Here is a 20558-nt window from a genome sequence, read left to right as displayed (position 1 = left end):
GAAGATTGAAGTATAAGATTGAATCAAAAACCTCTCAACAAAGAAAAGCCCAGAACCACATGGCTTCACTGGTGAATTCTACCAATACATAAAAAATAATTAATGCCAATCCATCTCAAACAATTCAAAAAAATAGAGGATCGAAGAGCACTTCCAAACTCATTTTATGAGGCTATCATTACCCTGACAGCAAAGCCAGACAAAGATAACACAAGAAAACTATAGGGCAGTATTCTGGATAAATATGTAAGCAGAACTCAACAAAATACTATCTAACAGAACCCAACAGCACAGGAAAAGGATCTTACACCATGATCAAGTGGGATATATCTCCTGGGTGCAAAGATGGTTTAACCTATGAAAATCAATTAATGTGATACACCACAATAACAGAATAAAGGATAAAAGTCACATGATTATCCCAATAGTTGCAGAAAAAGCATTTAACAATATTAATACCATTTCATAATAAAAAGCCTCAACAAACTAGGAAGAAAATTACCTCAAAATAATAAAGGCCATATTTGAAAAGCCCACAGCTAAATTCATACTCAATGGTAAAAAACTGAAAAATTAAAAATAGAACTATCATATAATCCAGAAATCCCACTCTAGTTATTTCTCCAAAGCATTTGAATCAGAATCTTGAATAGATATTAGCACTCCAATATTCATTGCAGCACTATTCACAATAGCCAAGTTGTGGAAACAACCTAAATGTCCATCGATAGATAAATGAATAAAGAAAATGTGGCATATACGAGTACATACAGCGAATACTATTAGGCCTTAAAAAAGAAGGAAATCTGAAATATGTGACAATGTGTATGAATCTTGAGAACATTATGCTAAGTGAAATAAGCCAGTTACAGAAAAACATATACTACGCGTGATTCTACTTATGTGAGGTATCTAAAATAATCAAATTCATAGAATCCCAGAGTAAAATGGTGGTTGCCAGAGACTGGGGGAAAGGGTAAATAGGGAGTTACTAATCAACAAGCATAAAGTCTCAGTTCAGCAAGATGAATAAGCTCTAGAGATTTGCCTGTACTACTTTGTACTTAAAGTCAACAAAAATGCACACTTGAAAAATTGGCAAGAGGGTAGATCTCATGTTAAATATTCCTACCACAATAAAAAAAAATTAAAATAAAGGGTGTGCATTCTCTGCAACCCAGAAATCCCACTTCTAACTATATTCCTCAGTGAATCTTCCACATATATGAACTGTCATGTACAAAAATACTACAGCATTATTTGTAATAGTAAAAACTTATAAACAATCTGAATGACCACCAGGGAGAGAATGTTACATAAGCTGCGGAATACTCTACAGCAATTTAAATGAATAAACTAGTGCAATTTATATTAGTATGGCTAGATTTCAAAAATAATATTAATTTAAAAAATATTTTTGTAATGTTTAAAAATGTTTTAATAAAAATCCACGGTTCATTTATTTTTATGCACTACTAGAATATTGAAGTCTTTTCGTGTCTTTTTCATCCTTAAATGAATCCTCTTTACTATCTTACTATCTCCTTCCTTTTTCATTTGTTAAGAAATAATTTTCTTGCTGTTATAATAGGAAGAACAATACTTGTTTCCTGGCTTGTTACAAGATTGTATTTCTATTCACAAATTCGTCATGGTATATTAAAACACAAACGAGGTAGCTATAATCAACGGCAGTGGAACTCTAAAAAACAATTACAATGCTTCACAATTTGACTGGAAATGACAGATTGTAATTTGGATTATAGCATATTACAATTAATGCTAAATTGCCAACAGCAAATACATTTAACCCCCCTTCACACTTGCAATCAGTCAAGCATGAGATAAAGCACATCAGGGAACACAAATCATTACAAAATAAAAAGTACAGTCACTTGCAGAAAAAGTAATGCAATATCCATTTCTGTTAAAGTCAGCTTCCGCTTAATGCTTTTGTTTTTGAATTTAAAAGGCAATTCTTGTGGTAAATCATTTCATCAAACTTACTCACAAGAACTAGTTAATTTGAAGGGAAAAAAAGCTTTCAATATATCTTATGAAAATAGCTTACTTTTTACAAAAAACTGGATTAAAACATGTTCTTTACATGGAGACTTTTTCTGTTATTAAAATGTATTTTCATAAAGAGAATAACAATAACTAGGTAGTTGTGACCAAAGTTATGTAACCTTTGATTAACCATACTTATCTGCTATGGTACTAAGTCAAATGTGGTTAAGTTGTTAGCATGCCTCAAATAGTGCCAGTAGCATATGCGTATACAGAGGGTGCCACAAAATGTATACACATTCTAAGAAAGGAAAATACTGTATTAAAATTACACTGGTGGTAACCACTTTGAGCACCTCTTGTAATTGCAGAAGTCAAACGTGACTTGTACTCATCTTTTGTTGTCGGTATATATTGAATATTACAATTTTAGTCCAGTTTTTTCCTTTCCTAAAATGTGTATAGATTTTTTTGGCACCCTCTGTATTTATCCTGAGTCTACATTGAATCACAGAATATTGGAAATCTCCCTTAGGAATAATAATACTATCCCATGAAACTCATACACTTTCTTTCCGAGATACTAGATTTCACTTTATGAATTTGAAATTGCATTCCAAGAACAAATTTTTCTCTGTATTGGATTGTGCCTGTTATAAAGGTTATCATTCTACACGCAATTATCTAGAATTGCTCAATATGCAAGCTTGAAACAAGGATTAAGTTAGCCTTTTTGTGATGAAAAATGAATAACAGGGTACCGTTTAATAAGAAGAATTTATCTACAGTAGTACCACAATCTCCTAATAGAATTCATGCTCCTCTTTCTAATTCACTCTCAGAAAGTAATTTAAGGGTTGAAAGAACTGGTTGATAATTAACCTTTAGAAAGCTTCAAGGAAGAATTTCTTTTACATTTTTTTAGTTGCTATTAATTTTCCATTAAAGTAACTATTAAGCACTTGGTCTTGCTCTCATGTCCCCTCAAATGTCTGGATCCTATTACTAGTCACAAAGAAACAGTAACAGTCTATGTGACCCAGTATAAGTAAAGAGGACCTTCAGTTAGACAACCGCTGGAGACATTTTTGCCTCAACGAACTTTCGTCTTCCGTTGTAGCCTGCCCCATTTCTCAAGGAATACCTATTCCAGTGGTTCAGAATTATGTGAAGAATTAAAAATATGTCTGTGCTCAGCCTCTACCCCTGACCAGTATTTCTGGGAGGGGGTCCAGGTATCAATATAGAAATTCCCCAAGTGATTCCAATATGCACTCGGGGTTGAGAACTTTGTCCTTCTTTCTTTGTACTTCTTTCCTTTCTGTCTTGGTTTAAATTGATTTTCAAACTTATTTTAACAGAACTATTTCCAAAAGAATACTAATAAATAATACAAATTAAAGGAATAACCGGTGGTTAACTTTTTGTGTCAACTTTAGTGTGTCACAGGTGCCCAGAGAAAACACTGTTTCTGGGTGTGTCAGTGAGGGTGTTTCTGGATGAGACTAGCATTTGAATTGATGGACTCAGTCAATTGCCCTCCCCAATTCAGGCATCATCCCATCTGTAAATGGCCTAAGGAGAACAAACATCAAAGGAAGGAAGAATCCCTTTTTTCCTACCTCACTGCTTGAATTGGGACTTCTCCTCTCCTCTTCTTTTGCCCCAGGACTGGGAATTACACAACAGGCTCCCCGTGGTGTCAGGCCTCCAGACATGCACGGACTTGCACCACTGGCTTTCCTGGGTCTCCAGCTTGCAGACGGCTGATCTGATCGTAGGCCTTCTCAGCCTCCATACTCACATGCGTCAATTACTCCTAATATGTCTCTAGATAGATAGATGGTAGGTATCTAGATACTATGATTTTAGATAGCCAGATAGCTAGCTAGCTAGCTAGCCGAGCCCATTGTGATTTTAATGCCCCTAGTATTTTTTTGTGGCTAGAATTCATTTAATTTTTAATTAGGCCTTTGTTCACATGTTAGGGGCTCTTCTTGCTCAACGCCTTTTGTTCCCACAGTATAATTTTGTGTTGCTGATGTGCTGTTTCTTTGTCAAGCAGGAGGAAATAACTTCAGGCTCTTGACAATTTATGAGTTTGTTTTGCAGGAGGAGGGAATGTCTCCAAGGTAGCTGCGACCAGCTGCTGGTGCCCAGGAGTGGGATACGAAAAAGCATTCTCCATGACTAAAGACATCCAGACTCTTCTCTCAGTTCCCTGGAACTCCCTATCCCCCCTCCCTGTCCTCCCCTTTAAAACTCTTCCGCTTGGTCTGGAACTTCTCAGATGGTCTTTGGACATTAATCTGTCATCTTCCCGGTTGCTGGCTTTCTGAAAAAAGCAACCTTTCCTCTCTAACAATTGTCTCTGAAGTGTTGACTTTCAATCAGCGAGCTGCAGGACTTGGGTTTTTCTGTAACAAATGGATAGACAATCTCCTATTGGTTCTATTTCTCTGGAGGCAACTGACAAATACAGTTTCTTTAGGCAACTTAAATCTCCATTGTTTGCAAAATCCTAGTATCAGTTTCTTTGGAGTTCTAGGATTCCAGAGTAGAATTTAAAAACCACATTCTCAGGCCTTGGAGTACCATCCAGAAGTATTCACCAAACATTCTGGTACCACGGTGACTCCCCATGTACTCACCATACTCACCACATTCAGTTATGGGTCAGACTCTGAGCTAACAGGGCTAATAAAGAGAAAAGAACAGATCCAGACTTCAAGGTAGCTCTTGGTCTAATGTAGAAGACAGGAAAATTAATCATCACAAGTCAGTGCTCCTTCATTCAACACAGATTTAGTGAGTTCTTATGATGTTCTGGCATTATTCTAGGTGCTGGGGATGCAGCAGTAAATAAAGCAGACAAAATCCGTGTCCTTCCTGATTTTACATTCTAACCAGGGAAAGCAGAGGTAAACAAAATAAGTAAAAAATAAACTATATTAGAGGGATAGGAAGTGTTGAAGAAAGTATAATTTTAAGGTGGACAGGAAGTCATGGGTTACAATACGGGAAAGGCATCTTGAAAATACTTGTACTTAACCTTGGTAAAAATAATTTTGTGGCATGATGGGGTCAGGTGGAAGACTACAGTAGGTTGAGAGATGAAGAGAAAATAGGAGAATATGGAGGTACCAGTGTGGATTTTCAATATATTTTATTATAAAACAAGAAAGAAGAGATGCTCATAATTAAGGATGGATTTTAAGTGGGAGGCTCTTGATCATGCTTATAATTCTAGGGAAAGGGCCAGTAGAGAACATGTTGTTCAATATGCTGTGGGAAAAATGAGATCATCTGTAAAATGACCACCAGGTGGGAGCTCATAGTTGGTAGGAAGGGCTAGCCTTGGGTGAAATGTCACAAGCAAGACCTGCCAATAGTAATAATTGCTAATATTCATGAAAAACGTACCATGTGTCATGTCAGGGTGTTCTAAGCACTTTGTATGTAATAACTCATTCCATAGTCTCAGCAACCTTATGAGGTACATACATCATTCTCCCCATTTTCCATAGGAGAAAGCTGGGCACAAAAAGTTAAGTAAACTGCCCAAGTCACACAGGAAAAGGCAAAGCAAAATTTCAACAAGCCCGGCATCTGGTCTGAGTCTTCCTGTCCCTATCGTGTACTGATTAAGTGTGAAAGGAGAGGTGTGGGGGTCAAAAGATTTGAGTCATGACTTACATTTTTATAGAGATGGAGGTGTCTAAGGCTAAGCAAAAGATTGGGGTCTTCTGAGCCTCCGACTGAATTCATAACCAGAATTTTGAAGCAAAAGGGAATATGGAGGTTGATTATTGTGTTGAGGCCTGAGGTGGCCACTAGACTAAAATCTTAATCAGAACAGGGATCATATCCCTTTGGTTCACCGCTAGGTACACATGGAACACCCAACACTGGACCTGATGAAGAGCAGGCACTTATCTAAAATATCTATTTGCTGAGTTAAGATAATTGAAGGTAAATATGTGCTTTGGGTGGGGTTCATATTGGATTGAACTATATGACATTGCCATTTATATTAGTTTCACATCTTCTGCAAAGCACACGCTCACCTTTCCTTTTCATTCCTTACCAATACCAATGCCACAGTCAAGCTAATTTGCTTACTAAAATTTGCCATTTCCCATTTTCACGCCTTTGCATGTATCTTCCTCTTAAAATGTCTAATTCACCCTCAATTCATGTCTCTCTTTTTTCAAAGTCTACTGCAAATATTACCTATTCCCAAGTATTCTTAAGTGATGAAAACTACCTTTGTTACTTTTTAGTTCTGTGATCTCATGTCTCATTCTTATTAAGCTGTGTTTTGTAAAAATATTCAGTTTTTAGCAGATGCTCTGTTCATACACCTAAGTTTTCTGATGTTTTGTATTTATTTTCTGGAATAGGCAATATATTTGCATGGCTCCTTCTTTAAAAAAATTACGAAAAGTTACTCAGTGAGAAGTTTGTTTCTTAATTGTACCCCGTCCAACCTAATTTTCTCTTCAGAGGCAACCAATATTACCAGTTTTTTATGTATCTTTTTCGGGGATATTCCAGGTATACAGAAGCAAATATGCAATTATACTCTGTTTTTCTTTTTTCAACAACAACAACAACAACAAAATCACAAACAAGACAAGGATGTCAATTCTGACCATTTCAATTCAACACTGTACTGGGTTATAGCCAGTGCAAGAAACTAAGGAAAAGCAGTAAAACACATCCAAAGCAGAAAGAACGAAATCTCATTGTCTTCATTCACTGATGACATCATACCTATGTAAAAAAAATCCTATGTAATCTACAAAGGTATTAGGACTCACAAGTGAGTTCAGCAAAGTTGTAGGATGCAAGATCAATATACAAAAATCATTTGGGGTTCTGTTAGCAATGAACAATTAGAAATTTAAATTTAAAAAATCACTTACAATAACATCAAAAACTTGAAATACTTATAAATATATCTGTCAAAAGACATGTGCACTAAATACTATAAAACATTGTGGGGAAAAAAATAAAGAAGACCTAAGTAAATGAAGAGTTATGCTATCTTTATCGTTCAAAAGACTCAATAATTATTGGATGTCAGCTCTTCCCAAATTGATCTTCAGTGCATCCCAATCAGAATTCTAGCAAGGTTTTAAAAAATTTTTATACAAATTAACAAGCTGATTCTAAAATTCATGTGAAAATGAACCTAGAATAGCCAAAAACAATTTTGGAAAAGAACAAAGTTGGGGGACTAACACTAGTTGATGTCAAGACCAAATATAAAATTACAGTAATCAGGACCATGTGGTACTGGCATCAAGGCAGACAATAAATCAGTGGAATAGTGTTAAAAAGTAGAACCACTTACCTGTGGACAACTGATTTTCAACAAAGGTGAGAAGGCTAAGCAGTGCAGAAAGGATAGTCTTTTCTACAAATGGTGACACAGCAAAAAAAAATTAACTTTAGCACTTACCTTGTACCATATAAAAAAATGAATCAGACTTACGTATAAAACCTCCAACTCTAAAACTTTTAGAAGAGTACATAGGCGAAGATCTGTGTGACCATGAGCTAAGCAAAGAGTTCTTAGAAACACCACCAAAGCACATTCTAGAAAGGAAAAGATGGCTGGATTTCATCAGAATGTAAAACTTCTGCTTTTTGAAAGACACTAAAAGAATGCAGAGGAGCCAGATGAGGAGGAAATGTTTGTAAATCATGTATCCAATAAAGGACTTGTATCCAAAATATATAAAGAGCTCTCAAAGCTAAGTAATTAAAAAAACAATAAAATATGGGCAAAATATTTGAACAGACATGTCACCAAGAGGATATAGAGGTCAAATAAGCACATGAAAAAATGCTCAACCTCATTTGTCATTTGGAAAATGCAAATCGAAAGCCACAATAATTACACACCTATTAGAATGGTTATAATTAAAAAGACTGACAATATCAAGTGTTGGCAAGGATGTGGAGGAACTGCAACTTTCATATGGCTGGTGGGCATGTAAAATGGTGCGACTACTTCGGAAAACACTATGGCAGTTTGTTGAAAAGTTAAACATATACCTACCAAATGATCCAGCCATTTTACTCCTAAGTAGTTACCCAGGAAAAATAAAAGCATCTGTCTTTACAAAGACTTGTACACAAATGTTTACAGAAGCTTTATTTGTAATAGCCACAAATGGAAAACCACCCAAATGTCCATTAACAGGTGAATGAATAACAAAAAGTTGTATAGCCATACAAAGGGATATTACTGAGCAATAAAAAGGAATGAACTATCAATAAACACAACAACATGGATGAGTCTTAACATAATATGCAGAATAAAAGAAGCCAGACTCAACAAGTATACACACTGTATGATTCCATTTATATAAAATTCTAGAAAATTCAAACTAATCTATTGTAAAAGAAAGCAGGGATGGCAGAAGGGATTACAAAGAAGCATACGGAAATTTTGGGGGGTGATGGATGTGTTCTTTATCTTCATTGTAATGATAGGGTTCATGGGTCAAACTTGTCAATTTACATTCCTTAAATATATGTACTTTATTTTTCTTCAACAAAGCTAATTTAAAAACAATTTAAAGAAGTATGCATATTTCTGCCCCTTGGGCTTTTTTTTTTTTTTACCTTAATATTCCTTGTCGTTTCTTTTAAATACACAAAGCTTTCTCATTCTTTTTTATAGCTACCTAGGATTCTATTATACACATGCATTATAATTGATTTTACAATTCCCCTATTGATGTTAGTTTACAAACAATGCATTGAAAAATCTTGTACAAACTCGTTTCCTTCATATACAAGCCTACCTATAGGATGTACTCCTTGAAGTGAAATTGTTAGGTCTAAAGGAAATACATTTGCAATTCTGATTGCTATTGCCAAATTGATTAGTTTTCAATGCAGGGAACAGAAACCATTCTAGATACTTTAAACAGGAAGGCACTTGTTACAAGGAATTTGGTGCTTACAAAATCATAGGAAGGGCTGAAGTAGGTTCTAGCAATCTAGGTTGAGCTTCCCAGAGGGAATCCGACCGTGATATAGAACTGATTCCCTAGGGGAGCTACTAGCTCTGGAGTCATCATGGAGCCATGCCAGAAGCCAGAGGCCACCTCCACAATCTCTCACTCCTGGGAAACTGGAGAAAGATCTGATACCACAAGGCAGGGATTAAAATGTCAGATTAAGAAGCTGCTGCCACCACTACCATTTCACCAGACCCAGGAAATTGCAAGATGGGCACTTGATCACTGCTGCATGGAAACGTTTCAGCAATGCAAGATGTAATTTGCAAATATTTTTTTCCTAATTTGTCATGTTTCTTTGCTTTGTTTATGGTGGTTTTTGCCATGAAGAATTTATTTTATTTAGTGGTAGAATTTATCATTATAATTTTATAGTGAAAATCTTGTTTGTTTCTGGATTTTACATATAGCATTTAGAAAAGCCTTCAACACACTTAAATCTTGAGATTCTCCCATGATTTCTTCAAGTACTTTAAACATTTCAGTTTTCATATTTAAAACTGGATTTTTATTTTGGTATCATATGAGGTATGAATCCAACTTAATTTTTTCCTGCAAATATCTGCGCAGGTGTCCTAATTCCTTTTAATGATTAAACCATATTTTTCCCACTGAATTGGTATGTCGTCTTTATCCTCTACTAAATGCCCATATCTGGGTCTGTATTTGACCTTTTAATTGTTCTAATGGTATGTGTAGTCAAAGCCAGGACGAAACTGTTTTAATTATTGGAGTTTTCCATTTTAATATTTCATAAGACCAGTCTGTCCTCATTGCTTTTTCAGAGCTTTCCTAGCTAATCTTGTTTCTCAAAGGAACTTTGGAATCAACTTCCTAGTTTTAGAAAATCCTGGTTATTTTTTATTGGGATTGCATTACATTTATAGATTTACAAAGAACTGGCACGTACAAGTGTATGACGGTTAAGTCTTCCTATCCTAGAATGTATGCCTTGCCGTATGTTTGAGCTTTCTTTTCAGGAGAAACATAGTTTTATTTTTATGTCTTGCATATTGCTTATTCCTAGGTAATTTCTCTCCTTTGTTCTTTTTCTTTTCTCTCCTTTGTTCTTAATTTGAAAGGGGACTTTTCTTCCAATATATCTTTTAACTGACTGTTGTTTATATGACAGCTTTTAATTTCTATTTTATAGACTAATTTTATACCTACTGATGTTACTAGTTTTAGAATACTTTCCGTTGACTCTCTTAAGCTTTGCAAGTATCTCAAACGAATACGAATTTTGCCTCCTCCTCCATTTTTAATGTCTCTACATCCCCTCACATCTGTTAATTCTCCCCTTGGGTTTTTCAAGTTCCTTCAGGACGTGAAGTACATTTTGTATATCTTTCAGAGGACCAGTAAAATGCTCTTCATAGAATGGTTCATGATTAACCCCATATGAAAATAGAAACAAAATGTGCCTGCTAAATTTTGAATCTGCCTAATTCATTTATTCATACCACGTATGTCAGGTCCCACTACTTTTCTTATAAAAAGAGATTAATCAGTTCTGTTCATTCATAGAATCAAATTCTTTTCTCCTCTCACAAAATCTTTTAAAGTATCACATATATATTTTGCAACAAAGTAGATCTTTTAGCTTGTAAGTTTTTTCCCTTGGACTTACATATGAAATTTCAAAAGCAAAATTAAAATTTTTAGTTTCAGGTCTGCTTAAATATTCTTGGTGATATTTATACATTGTCCATAGCAGTTTTCCTAAAGCTATGTATGATTTTATTTAAAAACTACACACATTAGGTATAATGTGAGAGGGGACATGGCCATCAAAGCTTAAAATCAAATAGATCCAAAGTGAACATGTTTACATGCACGAAACAGAAGATTAAATTCTATAACCTATACAAGAAAATCAGTCTTATTTTAGGGATCTTATGTTAAAATATTTCCAAACTACAGCAGGAAGGATAAATCAGTCATATGTCATCTTAAAAACACTACATTTAATCAGAAGTTTCACTTGATAAAGCAGATGTTTCTTCCCCAGGCCATTTTCAAACGTGGTAAAAACTCTTCTAAGTTAAACTTTTATAAGGTGAAGTAATGCTAGTAACAATTGTGTGCTGGAGTGAAGTAAGATGAAAATTCAGTCAAGTACAGACAAAAAGCAGCTGTTAAAACTGCCCAGCAAAATGGATACATATTTGCAGATTTATCTCAGGGGACCATGAAACAGTATCGCTCAGCCTAACTCTAACGCTCTTCTCAGGCCTCATGAGGTTCTTTCGCTACTTCAGTAGCTAATTCTTCCTTGGATCTTATATCCCTGGGATCTTATATTGACTGTGTACATACTACTCTCCCAACTCTCAAAAAATGAGGCATAAATTTTCACATGTGCTAGTATTTTAAGATTACCATCAAAGGCGGATAACTGAGATTCAGGGTCTGGCCAATGAGTTCCTAACAGCAGCAGGATGTGAATCCTGACCACAATATTCAAATGAAAACAGAGCAATTAGTTTTAATTATTTGGAAAAAAAGATCCATCTACAAGGCTAATCAGTTTTAAGTGACAACCTGAGATCAAGATGTAAGTTTATTTTATGGTTTGCCTATTTCCTTATTCATTCGCTGTTTAATTCTCATCTCGGGTGCCCTACCAGGCACGTGCTGAGGTTTTAGCATTTCTTGGTATGTAGGTTAAAATAGCATAAAAATTCATTTGAGTTAATACGGTAAGTGTAATGATTTGCTTTGAATATTCCGTTAAGCATACTGCAAAGCCACCAGAAAGTAAAAACAAAACAGCAAAATTATATTGAAGAACTGAAGTTAAAAACTTTATATACATTTTCTAAAAATTTCTGTCAAAGATTAACAATTTTGGGACACTAACTTCTACTCAGTTTTCAACACTAGGGCAAAAATGGTGGTGAAGAGCTCAAGTTCTCTAGTTCAAGTGTTTCCAAAGGATAACATGCCCAAATCAGCTTCAAAAAGACCAAGAGCAAGATGCTAAGGGAATTCAAGGACAGCATAAGCAAAAATCGTGGCATACGAAACATCTGAAATTCATCGTACAAATGCCAACTAGCTAAGAAGCTTCTGGGTAATTTACTGATCAGAGAGGCGGGGGCGGGGGCTGACTCTGAAAAAGATGTAAGATTATCAGTTACCCTTAGTAACTAAAGGTCACAGAACCTACTATCTCAATCTTTCCTAATGATGGTAAAACTGACTTTAAAATAATGTCAGCATAAGTCATTACAGGCTAGGGACATCTCCAAATTTCTTCATTATCATTAAATGCAAGCTTTTCTTTTCTTTAGCACAACTACAAATACTGTGATCCTTTGACAATATATATTTAAATGGCTGTTTTTGGATTCTTGGCATTTAATATTCTGAAGCACAAATCAATTTTTATTTCTCTAATTATACCCACCCATATTCCCAGGATTCACTATCAATAAAAAAGGACAAATAAGTCACTTACCAGATTGAACGAAGCTCTCACTCAACACCACTCTTAAGCTTTAGCTCTTATTTCTGCATTTAAGTAAATCTCCCCCTAATTTTTAAGAATTACGTCCGTCAAACATTCCACAGATTGCTTGCTTTTACGGCACATGATTACTATGCAAATAATTCTACATCCAGGTAATATTTTTTAAAAATTTTTGATTGCAAGAGGCAGCAATACTGCTAGTTCTAAAGCAGTGAACCAAATAGTGAGGAATTAGGACTATCAAATACCAGCCTCAAAGCAACATACCAAAGATCAGTACTCAGTAAATTAAATGCCATATCTGACCATCTTCATTAAAGTTCAACCAAAATTATGTCTTTCATAAATGATTTTCTTGTGCCACTGTTGTTGGCCTTAAAATCTTTGAAGGGGAAACTACTCGTGCCACTTCAGTTAAAGAACATTTTCATGCTTAAAAACACCAATGTGGGATTCAACAGAGGGTAGACGGAGCTTTTACATGGTATAGCTTTTAGACAAGAAGATTGTCACCCTGGAGACAGCCCAAAATTTCCAAAGTATCTTGCTTTTGCTGTATAGTTTTTCCTTTACAGGGCTTTTACATTTTGAAGAACAGTCACTAAATCATTAACATTATTCACCTCTTGTGAATTAATGTGGATGAATTAGTGCAGATAAATAGAAGTTCCTTCTCGAGAACTGGCTCATGAAATAGTTTAACAATGATTTCACTGTTTTCTCCCAAAAGGGTCAAGAAGGGATCTAGATAATTTGTTGCCTTTAATAACATACTGTAATAAAAAAAAAATTCTTGAAAGTTACTGGAAAGATTAGCAGAAAATTCAGATATTCGTTAAGCTCTCTGTCTGGCCTATGTCTTCATTTTCAGGTAGAAAAAAAGAGGACCCATATTCCCAAATTGGAAACTGTATTTAGAAATGGACAACTTATACTGTGTTACAGCCTCCAGATGGGCCCATGACCCAGTAATGGATTGTGTCCTGGATTACTGTCTGGTGACAAGGCGACATCTGTCAAAGGCAAGGAAAACAAGACAACTGCTTTTTAAATGCATTTTTTCTAGTTTAAAGAAAAGAGCAGCTGTCTAAATAAGCAAAAAGCATCTGTTTCTTCACTACCACAAAATTTGGAAAAGCAATTTGGGCTTGAGAATCACTTAATTGCCCCCTTGAAGCTAGAAAACAAGTTATTCTATTTTAATCTGGCTTGAAAATTATTTGAAGATTCAAAATCATTCCGACCCGCTTTACTTCAAATCCACTATCAACTTCAACTAGTCATTCTAATTACCTCACCCCAAAAGTTTGACGGTACATATCTGATCAAATACAGGATGTGAACATACGTGATTAGCTGACTTCACAGCCACAGATAAACTACTTACATCTGGACTATGGGCAATGGTCATTAGTTCCCCAGTTTTAAGCTGTAACTACAAAGGGCACTGGGCACACAGCAGCACTCAGGAAATGAGTGAAACTGATAGAACAGTCATAAGCAGAATGTGTTTAAAAACTTTTAAAAGATCATCTGGAAATAGTTATTAACAAAATCACAGAAAGTTGTGCCATTAAATCAAATATAAATAAATGTGTTGTTCTGGGGCACACATTTCACTTTATGTCCCAGCACTAACATAACCTGCTAAGCTATAACCTAGACAGTGCAGACAAGTATCTACGGTAATTGTTGGGGACATTGCAATGCTCCCCAAGTAGGAAAACATGCCAAGAGAATGAGCCCAACCCCAAATTACATGGGTATTAAGGAGCTTAGACCTGCACTCCTCTTTTCCAGCCCTATTTCCACAGGGCACAGAAACCAGTAATTTGACTGGACTTTCCCAGAATGCTATGGTTACTCTTTAAGCTTAATTTATGATAAACATAAAACATCTTAAGGGTCAGGAGTTAACTTCTAGTTCAAGAGCTGTCACCACTGATGTAACTTTCTTTAAAGAAGTGGGAATCTGGTTTGTTCTTGGTAAATTGGTCAGTTGATTGAGGATGGAATTTGACATAGGGTATAAGTTGCTTTCAGGGAACTGAAAACATATAAAGTTCAAATATAAGTAAAAGTCATTTCTATGACAAAGATACAGACACACTCCAAACTGTTAATAATGGTTACCTCTAAAGAGGTATGTGGGATGGTGGAGAAAGGGAAATCTGAAACGGAACTTTCATTTTTTTCCTCTCTCATTAAAGGCACCGATCAAACAGAAGGTTAAATTTTTAGCAGCGTGAAGTCTTATGTTACGTAACTACTCGGAGCTGTATATAGACTTGCTTTCTTTTACCCTGTACTTTTTCCCTATCAACTATGCCCTTCCCTCTTTTTCTTTCTTCCCTCAAATAAAAACCTATTATGAATAATCTGCTAAAGTTAACGCCCAGATTTTATACATTAATCAGTCAATAGTCGAAAAGTAATGCGCTGTAAATGAATTGTAAGCAGATGCCTTTCTAATTCCCAGATTTACATACTTCAAGGAGACCCTGGTTCTAAGGTAAACACGGTTTGCATTAAAATTTTGTGATTCTAGTGAAGTCTACCTAATTGACCAGATTTCTTTTGGGAAGGCTTCATGGAGAGTCAGAAGTTATTCAAAAAAGGAAAACCCATCCAAAGAGATGTGGGAGAAAATAAAATGAAAGACTGTTATACTGACATTAAGATCTAGACATGTTGGTAAGAGAAAGAAAAGCAAGTTGCAAAACAAATGCATAGTAAGAACAATTTATGTAAAAATTTAAAACCCACAAAACTATGTATTTCTATAGGTATAAATATATATGTATATAAATGCACATAGTAAAGAGGTAATTGAAGAGTATATACTAGAGAGCAATAGTGAATATTTGGGAGGGGATACTCCAGGGGCACTTTCACAATATCTGTATTTTTTATTTTTCCTAGGATATATTCTTAATTAAATACAAAATCAAGACATTTTACATTTCTAGGGAATACTACATATGATAGTTTCCTTAAAATAGCTGGCTACCAAAGAAGATAGTTTAGCAAATACCACTTTTGTCTATTTTTCAACATTATACTTTATTCCTGCTACCCCTCACCTTTCTCTCATTGCTCTACACAAGTTCAAATTTAAGGAAATCATATTAGCTTTTTCTTGAATATTTGATTATAAAGAGATGACATATTTGCCAGGAAGTATCAAAATCAAGGTAAGAACCAGAACAGTGGGAACAAAGGTCATTTAAGCAGACAGGCCCATCTTTTGGCTTTAATGCGATGTATTTGGAAATAAGTGCAGACTTCTAAAGAGAACAAGATGCTCTCTTGCTGGGTGTACCATGTAACACTAACGTGCCATGTACTCGTATCAACTGCAGAGAAAATGTTGCGGTCGAAAGGTTAATACTCAAAAGCACACTCAGCTTCTCAGAAAAGAGATGATACATAAATTTCAGATAGCCCAAGTAGTGCTAAAGGTCTACAAGATATATATTAAAGTGATGTTTGTTTAGAAGCAAAGCATTTTTGTTTGAAATTGGAAACTCTTAAGAGGATACTTCTAAGTTTTTTTTTATTATGTATGATTAATGCTAAAACATTTAGATTTAGGTAAATTTGCTCAGAATTCTAATTAGTTTGTTTTCTTGAAAAGGGAAAAGCAAAAGCCATCCAAGGCAGACATTTGTGTAGCATGAATTTTGGCCCACAACACCAAATATATTACTGTTTTAGTTGATTAAAAATTACAGAATAGCAACAAACTAGGATCAATTCCGACTACAAAATCAAGTCAATGTACATGTTCAACGAATCCCAGCTTTTAGTTATGAAAATCTAGGTAATGCATTTTGTAATTTAGTGAAGAATACGTAAGGATTTACTCAGTCTCTCCATCTTTAGACATTATGTGAGGCTACTGTTGGTCACTACTGTCTATACCTCTTCCTAGAGCTCAACCTCAAATGGTCCCAAATCCAGTATTCCCTCTGTCGTACTGTGTCTGTAAAGAACACTATAAAACCTACAATGGCAGACAGAAGTCAAAAGATAAATTTCAGAAGTTAAAGGCATATATCAAACCACTTCTAGAGATAATTAAGAGGTAATTATAAGAGTAAATTATATTATCTGGAAATAATATAAGATCAATGATCTAGACTCTTGGTGGCATTTATAATATAGAAAGTTGCAAATTATGTGTTAAAAGAAAAATAGCCTAAAAATTAATTTTTTTCAATGTTCTAAATATTTGGCACAATGCATAGCTTGTCGAATTTAGAAACTATGTGACAAAAGTAACATATTTTTCAAAATGATTTTTAAAATTGTCAGGTTGTAGTTTCACATCCCCTGACTTCCATTCCACTCCTCACTACCCTCTCTTCCTTAGTCCCAAAGTTTGCCTTTTCTTACTGAAAATCTAAAACTGAAGCATCATTCTTCTTTCTTACTTTAATGGCAAATAAAAAGTGATCACTAATAATATATGGCTAATATGAAAAACATTTCACAATTTAGTTGTAACAGTCATAGATCTAGGGTATTTGCCGGAGGTATCCCTAGAACAACAAAAATTCAAACTGTCATATTTCATCCAATAATGTGATGCTTTTCTTTTCAGACTACTGTTTACCCCCAAATTGTTGCAATATACATTTTTAAAAAACAACATTCCTCTATAATCACCAAACAAGCAGCAGAATACCCATCATCATTACAGAAACAATTGTGTACTTTTAACATAATATTCAAATATTTTTAATGACTATCTTAAACTAATTTTTAATTATATATACATTTACTAGTTGAAAAATATATTGATTCTACCAACCTACTACTTTTAATACACAACATGGTAACTTGTGTCTTCTTCCTAATAGCACATTTATAAGGACAGGAACACAAAACATATATTAGAGGTGAAGAAAGTATCAGAAAAATTTCCTCAGCCTTGGTTTATCATCTCTTTATCCTTATCCTTCCTTAGTATACATACTGCAAGTGATTGGTCCTCTTTCATTACCTTTTCATCCTATTCCTACCAAAAGACCTTTTGGACTTCAGATCAAGGACAGGTATATACCACGTAATCTATTGTTACTATTGAATTAGCTTCAATTAGCTTAAAGGTTTAAAAAGAATGAAAAGCTTGAGGTTAACAAAGATACACAGAAACCATGGCAGGGTAGAAGGAAAAAATATGGAGAGTGGTTATGACTACCAATGACTACCAATGACTACCTGGCAACTCCAGAGCAGACGTTCCTATCTGGACTTCATAGGGTCAAAAATTGAGAGTACAACTCTCCAATTATCAGGCTTTATGACTTTATTTTTTGGAATAAAGCTCAAGTTCATCTCTAATTAGTTTTAAAAACATATTTCACTCCAAAGTTAAAGAGTTTATTTCCCATCTACAACAGTAGAAATGGCAAGGCTTTCTTTACTACCTCTGAAAGAACCAGGAGGGCAAACACAATTTTCCTGGATCTGTAGTCATGATTCCCTCTGCCTCCCCCAATCCCCTGCATAAACACTAACTTCACAGGAAACCAAGAGACTACACAGAGTATAGTCATCCCATAAAAGAAGACAATTTTAGCTTATTTCCTTGAATTTTCCCACCCACCACCCTTCCCAAAGACACAAAACAGAGGTCAGCGTGTTGAATTTGACAAGGACAGTAATCTAACAAAGTAGAATGAGGACTCACAGAACCCTTAAATCAACACTAAGTTAAAATCCTAACATCATAACATCAAGGTGTCAATTCATTCAACGTTTAACACATTTGGGGAAGTTTAAGCTATTAACTTAAAAATACGTAGTACTTCTTTAGTAACTGTAACCTCTTTATGTCCTCTTAATTGCTCATGCTAACAATTTTATTGCATACTACTGCTTCTTGTAAGAAGTAAATCCAGGAAACATTCCATTTTATCTTAGACATAACATTTACTAGTTTTCCAAGCATGACAGAAATGGAAAAATATATATATATTAGAACAAGAACAATTTATGTTACTTTCTACAATTTGTGTTCCTTCTGTGAGCAGTGCCTGATTCTACTAAAATTAACAAATTTAAGTTCAGTTCTATGCTTAAGAAAAAAACCTAATGAGAGACTAATTTACAAAGTATACAAGAATATAATTTTATAATAAATCTTTCCAGTGTTCGCCATAACTGCATTACATGAAATGTTTCCCTTCACTGAAACTCAGAAGAATAGCTCTTATAAAATGAAACGAAACTTTCTGTGTTCATTTCTGGCAAGCACTGAACAAATACTACTTGCTCGCAAAGGATCTAAAAGTGCTGCCTCAGGAGCATAAACTACCACTAACATGCGGTATGAATAATTCTTGGTGAATGGCTGCTATCTGGGACTTCTTCCTCTCTTCTCATACCAGTGATCCCAACTCTTACAAAGCCTAAAAGAAAACTAACGCTGTGGCAGAAGTGAAACTCGGCATGCTCCACTCAAATCCTTCTAAGGTAACCATTCTAAAGCAAAATTGGCTGAAGTTATCTCTTTTATTAAAAAAAAACAAAGAACAAAACCCCAAACCAAAAGGCAAATGCTGCTGTTCAATCATCGGATGAACTTACAGAGGCCAAAAACATGTGACAACAGCAATAATTCAAGTAAAGTATATGTGAAAATTTAAACACGCCACTTTCAAGTTAAGACAAAAGTGAAGGGGAGCTATGATCTTTATATCAGAGTCAAAAAGCTTAGGCATTATCACCAAATGTTAATCACTTTACAGTCATCAATGAGACTATTATATATATTTTTGCACCTTGCGCTTGTAAAAGCAGATAAAATATTTAATATGTAATTTACAATGTATTTTACCAGCTCAGCATACAGGATGTATATAGATTATATCAAAGTAGTAGACAGTTAGGGGCCTGTGCAAACCCTGCAAAAATAGTACTTCAGGTATCTGCTAATTAAAAAAAAAAAATGTTTGCTGTTTAGAAGTGATACAATTCAAACTACCACAAAATACAAAGGGCTGCAAAATGTATACCATTCCAACAACATATATAAGTTATTAAATAAAGATTTGATTTAAAAGAATATAAATGAAGCCTTTAAGTAGGTCTTTTCTACATGCATATTATTCCTTATTAAAGAAAAAATATGTAAAAAGGCCATTGGTAATTGCTTTGTTAACATTTGTAGAAAATGCCAATTCTCTGGTCACAAACTCCACTAAGTTTAGCACTTAAGGTCTCTGAAGTGTTATAAACGTAATTTAAAATACTGTTAATTCTATAATTCCATTGGTAAAATAATGTGACTTGGAATATGGCAGTCTTCATGTTGAGGGCAATGATCCACAGTTTGTTTTAGTTTCTCAGGTGTCAACAGTTATCCAGAAGAACAGCACCCTCCACCACCGCTCTGGACCTGAGGTTCATCATCGATAATCTGTACACCTCGCCTTGCAGCTCCTGGTGGGCTGGAGCCGTTGCCTTTTGCCCTCTCGTCCACCTGTGCTGTTTCTATCATTCCTGTGAGAGGGAGAAAGCAGAAAATATTTAGGACCGCACTCTTTGAGTCTTCTCTTTCTTTAATTCCAGTATACCACCATGATAACCATTTCTGACTTCAAACCAACAAGGAAACTAAATATAACAAACATTTTTTCAGCTTACTAAAGTTTTTCCTGCAAGTTTAAAAAAGTTTGTAAAAAAAAAAAAAAATTTATTTGTCCAGGTGTGTAATGGCTACAGTGACATCAATAGAGGAAAAAAAGGTTTTGCTTGAACATATGACTATATACAAGTATTATCCTTAAGATATTCCAAATATACTTAAAAATATGTCAAAGAAGTCCAAATTGTTCCAAGTACAAGTGATATTTAGGGTACAAAATTTATTCTTCAACTAGTAAAGTGTATTTGAAAGAATAAAAGAGTTTAAAATAAGAAAAAATAAAGTTGGAGGACTCATACTGTCTGACTTAAAGGTATAGTAGAAAGTTACTTTAATGAATACAGACATTGGTGAAAGGAGAAATACAGAGATAAAT

General features: G+C 34.7%; 1 protein-coding gene across 1 annotated transcript in view; it reads right to left on the bottom strand.

The window, feature by feature from the left end:
- Positions 1-11598: 11598 nt before the first annotated feature.
- Positions 11599-20558, bottom strand: part of RAB21 (RAB21, member RAS oncogene family) — a 36200-nt gene continuing 27240 nt past the window's right edge. The window contains exon 7 of the mRNA XM_033116841.1: positions 11599-20037. Within this exon, the coding sequence (XP_032972732.1) occupies positions 19895-20037 (143 nt within the window). The 3' untranslated portion in view covers positions 11599-19894. The remainder of the gene's footprint in view (positions 20038-20558) is intronic.

This window comes from Rhinolophus ferrumequinum, chromosome 10 (assembly GCF_004115265.2).
Source record: "Rhinolophus ferrumequinum isolate MPI-CBG mRhiFer1 chromosome 10, mRhiFer1_v1.p, whole genome shotgun sequence".
NCBI lineage: Eukaryota > Metazoa > Chordata > Mammalia > Chiroptera > Rhinolophidae > Rhinolophus > Rhinolophus ferrumequinum.
Note: the sequence above shows the minus strand (reverse complement) of the source record. Positions and strands in the feature narration are given on the sequence as shown.